The 5,282-nt window shown below is 45.8% G+C and overlaps 2 protein-coding genes across 2 annotated transcripts in view; one reads left to right on the top strand and one right to left on the bottom strand.

Moving 5' to 3' along the window:
- afg1la (AFG1 like ATPase a) overlaps nt 1–914 on the bottom strand; it is a 12,010-nt gene extending 11,096 nt beyond the window's left edge. The window contains exons 1-2 of the mRNA XM_037695580.1: nt 788–914; nt 426–616 (exon numbers count right to left, since the gene is read on the bottom strand). Coding sequence (XP_037551508.1) covers nt 426–616; nt 788–914 — 318 coding nt within the window. The remainder of the gene's footprint in view (nt 1–425; nt 617–787) is intronic.
- A 3,088-nt stretch (nt 915–4,002) lies between these two features.
- Nucleotides 4,003–5,282, top strand: part of LOC119427117 (sex comb on midleg-like protein 4) — a 4,575-nt gene continuing 3,295 nt past the window's right edge. Inside the window, exons 1-2 of the mRNA XM_037694695.1 lie at nt 4,003–4,066; nt 4,817–5,053. Coding sequence (XP_037550623.1) covers nt 4,064–4,066; nt 4,817–5,053 — 240 coding nt within the window. The 5' untranslated portion in view covers nt 4,003–4,063. The remainder of the gene's footprint in view (nt 4,067–4,816; nt 5,054–5,282) is intronic.

Below are 5,282 nucleotides of genomic sequence, written 5' to 3'. Positions count from 1 at the left end.
CACTGTCCCTCCTCTGGATATGTCCAAATCACTGTCCCTCCTGTGGATAAGTCCAAATCACTGTCCCTCCTCTGGACATGTCCAAACCATCTCAGTGTGTCCTCTCTAACTTTATCTCCCAGTTGTTCAACCTGTGCTGTACCTCTGATGATCTCATTCCTGATCTTCTCCATCCTTGTCTCTCCTAAGGAGAACCTCAGCATCTTCATTTCTGTCTCCTGAATTTCTAAAAGGAGACTTGTGTAGGTCTTTAAAGTACAAGTCATCTTTTTCATATCTAGCTTCTACAAGAATCAAGTTATGATCCATTCAACCTTTACAGGTTAAGACCACTGAGCCTCGGGGACTCCTTTACAAGAGAGACCTGATGAACTTCATGACCACAACGTCCCACGGTTGACATCCAGACAGGACGCGTGTTTTACCCTGGAGAAGATGGATGTGTGCGTGTTGCTGTATCCTCTCAGGGCTCGGTGCAGCCGGTCCAGCTGCTGCAGCACGGCTCTCTGATGCTCGTCCTCCCGCAGGCTCCCGGCTCGGATCAGCCCGCCGTAGTGGTCCAGAGGCCCGCAGAAGCTCTCCTGCTGCTCCGCCTGTCCCGCTGCTGCCGAGAAACCTGCAGAAGACACAATCATTTATCATTTTACACGACCGGAAATAACAATTTAAAAACTAAAGAAGGGGAAACATGGTCCAGTTCTCACTAAACTTTGTACAAAATCTGCCAGATGTCCCAACATTCAGACAGACGTGATTCAAGGAGCGGCTCGGGTCTGAGGCGGCTCACCTCGCCTGCAGATCTCTGCCCAAGACTTCTGGAGCCTCCTGGAGGGAAGCTGTTCCGTTAAAAGCAGCCGAAAGCCCTTCCAAGACGACGGTGACATCTTCATGGACAGCGGTACGCGCGCCGCCATCTTGTTTGGAAAGTTTGTCAATAAAACTTTATTAACAAAGACGTGTGGAACAGAAGCGTGGTGGAGTTTTGGATTTGTCCAGCAGGGGGCGACAGAACTTCGATAACAGAAACAGGGACACAAGTCAACATTCACTTTGTTTCCCACTTTATATTTATTTGTTTGTTTGTTTGTTTGTTTGTTTTGTGCTGGGGCTACTTCAGCAAACTTTCACTCAAATATCAAAACAGGTTCAGAACGTTATGACTGTGACTTTTGGTTTTGTAATGTTTATAGTAATTTCACTTTATTTACATTTACCCCATTAAAACAAAAATACATCTGAATTATTGTAAAACTGTCTTTGTAATCTATTTATTCTTAAATCTACTAATAGATTTACAGCTTTAGCTAGAGTTTATCGAGTTTAATGTGGGCCTGTGTTATATTACATATTACATGTAATTGATGCTCGAGCATCAATGTGTGGCATGGAGGCTGCACAGCTGCAGAAAGAAAAGCTTTGCAGAGAGTGGTGAAGGCTGCACAGAAGTCTGTCGGAATCAGCCTCCCCACCATCACAGACATCTACACCTCCAGATGCAGGAAGAGGGCCACCTGCATCATGAAAGACCCCACTCACCCAGCACACACACTTTTTGCCCCACTCCCCTCAGGAAGGAGGTTAAGGAGCATTAAGTGTAGAACCACTAGACTGAGGAACAGCTTCTACCCTGAGGCTGTTAGACTCATGAATCTCTAACTAGAATAATCACTGTGAAAAACCATATCATGTTGCTGCTGATCTGTTTCATGTTGCTGCTGATCTGTTTAAATGTTGATGTGTTCATGCGTGCTCATCTGCTCACAGACTCATGTTCATGTTTGTGCTGATGTTCAATGTTTTATGTTATGAGTGCTTAGTGTATATTTAGTTGATGTTTTTCTTAGTTCATATCTTAGATGTTATTACTGTTTTTCTTTTACATTTTATTGTTGGATGTAACTGGGACCTTGTGTACATAATTTCGCTCCACCACATGTACCACATGAGGTGCGAATGACAATAAAGAAACTCTGACTCTGACTCTGACTCTGATATCATAAAAATAAAGGTTAATAAATAAAGGTTGAATGAATATTATATATTATACAGTATACTGTATTCTGTAAAGCACCTTGAGATCCCTCCTGGTATGATGTATTTGTCCTGCCTTGCATCAAGAACGAGCTCTACTTTGTGCCATCAGACCATAAGCCTTCTTCAGGTCCACAAAACCACGTAGACTGGACTCTCATGACCTCCTTGTAACTCTGCAGGAGTGAAGATCTGGTCCACTTTTCCATGACAGGATGGAAACCACTCTTCTTTTTCTGAATCTAAGGTTCAACAATCGGTTGGAGCCTCCTGTCCAACACCTTGGAGTAAACTTTCTTGAGAAGTGTGAATCCACGATAGTTGGAATACACTCTCTGGTCCCCCTTTTTAAAAATGTGAACCTCCACCCCCGTCTGCCACTCCACAGGTGTGGTCCCAGTCCTCCATGTGACACTGGACATGTGTCAACCATGATAGTCCCACAACATCCAGAGCCCTGTTGCCCTACCATCAGGGAACTTTGTGACTACCTTGGTGACCCCTGCCATGGTAATGGACTCATCCCCACAACCACCCACTAAACCCAGCCTGCTTTTCTTTTCTGAGTCACCAAACGGTTTGCTAGAACCTTCTCAAGGTCAACCCAAGGTGCTTCTTCATGGCCTTCCCAAATTTATCCCATGCTTTCCCATGCATTTTTTGCATCCACAACCACCAAAGCTGCAGCCCCTCTATCCACCCTGTACCTGTCAGCTGCTTCAGGAGTCCTCAGGGACAGCCGAGCCCTGCACATGGCCCGTTCGGCTTCCACGTCCAAGACATCCATCAGAATATGCGAAAAACTCTCCAGGAGTACGTTTCCTGAGCCCTAGCTGTTGGTAAAGGTGAACCCAACCATATTTAGTTGGCATCGCTCAACCTCATACGCAAGCTCAGGCTCCGTACCCACCAGTGAGGCACCATTCCATGTCCCTAGAGCAAGTTTATGTGACTAGGAGTTGGCCAGAGACCCTCCATTGCCTGCCGCCCTGCTTGTATCCTGAACCTGATGATGGTGAGTCCATCCCTTGCTAGTGTTCAGTCCACATGGTGGTGGCATCCTGTCTCTTATTTGGGCTTGTCCTACCCTCGGGAGCCAAGTCTTGATCACCAGGAACTCGCTGGTTGGCGAGACCCGACAACCCTGGCTCCAGAAATGTGCCCTGGTTTCTCTTTTCAGTGGGAGTCTTCCTGATGCATATTTGTTGTTTGTTCATTAAGGCTTGTGAATCTCTGTTGACCTCTCCCCTGAGGCCTGTTTGTCATGGGAGACCCTATCAGGGGCTGATGCTTCAGACAACGTAGCCCCAGGATCACGTAGGTACTTAAACCCCTTCACCACGTTAAGACAATAGCATGTTCTATTATCAGAAGCAATATTTAAAAAACTTTGTAAGGTTATTTAATTGTTAATTTGATCTAATTTAATTAAACTTGTTAATTAATTGTCAAAAAAGAAAGAAAAAAAAACTTTAGACCTTTTCACTGGACAATAAGAGGGTGGGCCCGGGCCCTGCCAGGCCCACCCGTAGCCACGCCTCTGATTGAGAACGCTTGAACCTGCAAATATTTAACATTTACAGTTAAAATATTAATGAAATGGCCTTTTAATAAACCAAAACTTTGCAGAGAAGTACTCTAACATATTCATAAACTGCTCAATAATGAATCTATTTTTTAAAACATGCAGTAAAGTGGGTCATCACAGAAAATAAAATAAAATCTAATGATCGGAGCTCCACAGCAGCTCTGAGCTGCAGACAAAACATGGCACACAACTGTCAGGGCGTTTAGGGCTTAGAGGCTTGTTTCCATGACAACAGAGGAGCCCCTCTCCCTCCCTGTCCCTTTAATGCACACACACACACACACACACACACACATACTATCACTCGGTCACTGTCTGTCAGTGTCTGTTACACACACACATACAGTATTACAGTGGAATCCGCCTCGCCTTCATACACGAGCTGAGCTGCTGGAGGCAGGGAGGAAACGGCACGGAGCGCAGGGACCCGCCACATCTGTTTGGATGGTGAGTGCAGCCGATGATTGATAACGGTTTGTTTACATGCTCCATCCTTTGACTGATCTCCTCAAAACAGAAGATATCAGGAGACAAACTGCAGCTTCTGCTTCGTATACATGGAAGGCATGTTCCTCTCCTTGTTTAGTTTCTTTACGATTAGGGTGAACACTGTCATCATAATGGTAATTCATAGCTGGGTAGCCATGGAAAAGTCAATTTCCCCCCACCCCCACTCTGCCACTGCTGAATGCATTAGTCTAATGAGATGTCTGCAGCCTGTGCCGAGCAGCAGCAGTGTGTTCAACAGAAAGGAACAAGGAAAAAGCCGCATACAGCAAACTGAAGATGGCTTTTCCTGCAGTGAGAGGGTTTTATTGTTGCCTGTAGGCCTCTGGAATATGAGACAAAAGGTCTTGGCTCTTGGGCTTTCACCATATGACAGCAGGTATAGTCCCCCTCTCTGTCAGGTTTATTTGTGTTGTCAGTGCAGGATGGAGGTGCCGTTTCCTTCACAGATCATGCATGGCTGCTCTTTGTGTTGTGCTCCAGTAAATGTTTCTCCTCTAAAAGAGAAGTAAAGTGCAGGTCCTTGGCATTTAAATGCTGCTGTCACACACTCCGCTTCCTGTTACTCTGCATCACATTGATGCTAATGCTGCTCTCTTGTGCCCCCCCTGAAAAGGTGAATTTGCCTGAGTGAAGTGCAGGTGTCAAAGTGTTCCTCCAGAGCTCAGTAGATGTTTCCTTTGTCTCCAGCTCCAGATGAGTGGACCTGCTGCGGCGGCACACACATCAGACGGCAACAACGGTGACATGCAGTCGGCTGCGGTGGCTCCATCTTTCATTCCAAGTCAGACGGGGAAGATACCCGGCAGGAAGAGAGGGAGGCCCCCCCTCCGCAGCGTCGACAAGATGGATTTTCCTAACCACTACCCAGAATCCCTCCCTCCGCTCAAAATACCCAAAAAAAGGGGAAGAAAGCCAGGATTCAAGGTCAGCCGGGGGGTGGGGGGGTATGACATGCCTCGTGTGGGTGCACCATGTTTAAAAATGCATGGATGCACAGACAGACACACAGACTCTGTGGCCTTCTAATGATTTTATGAAAGCCTTCGCAACATACAGAAAATTAACACACAAAAGTTACCTAAAAGCCAAAAAAGCTAAATGGTAACTAAAAGCTAAATGGTAACTAAAAGCTAAATGGTAACTAAAAGCTAAA

The sequence above is a fragment of the Nematolebias whitei genome, chromosome 21 (assembly GCF_014905685.2).
Source record: "Nematolebias whitei isolate Nwh7 chromosome 21, NemWhi1, whole genome shotgun sequence".
Classification (NCBI taxonomy): domain Eukaryota; kingdom Metazoa; phylum Chordata; class Actinopteri; order Cyprinodontiformes; family Rivulidae; genus Nematolebias; species Nematolebias whitei.
Note: the sequence above shows the minus strand (reverse complement) of the source record. Positions and strands in the feature narration are given on the sequence as shown.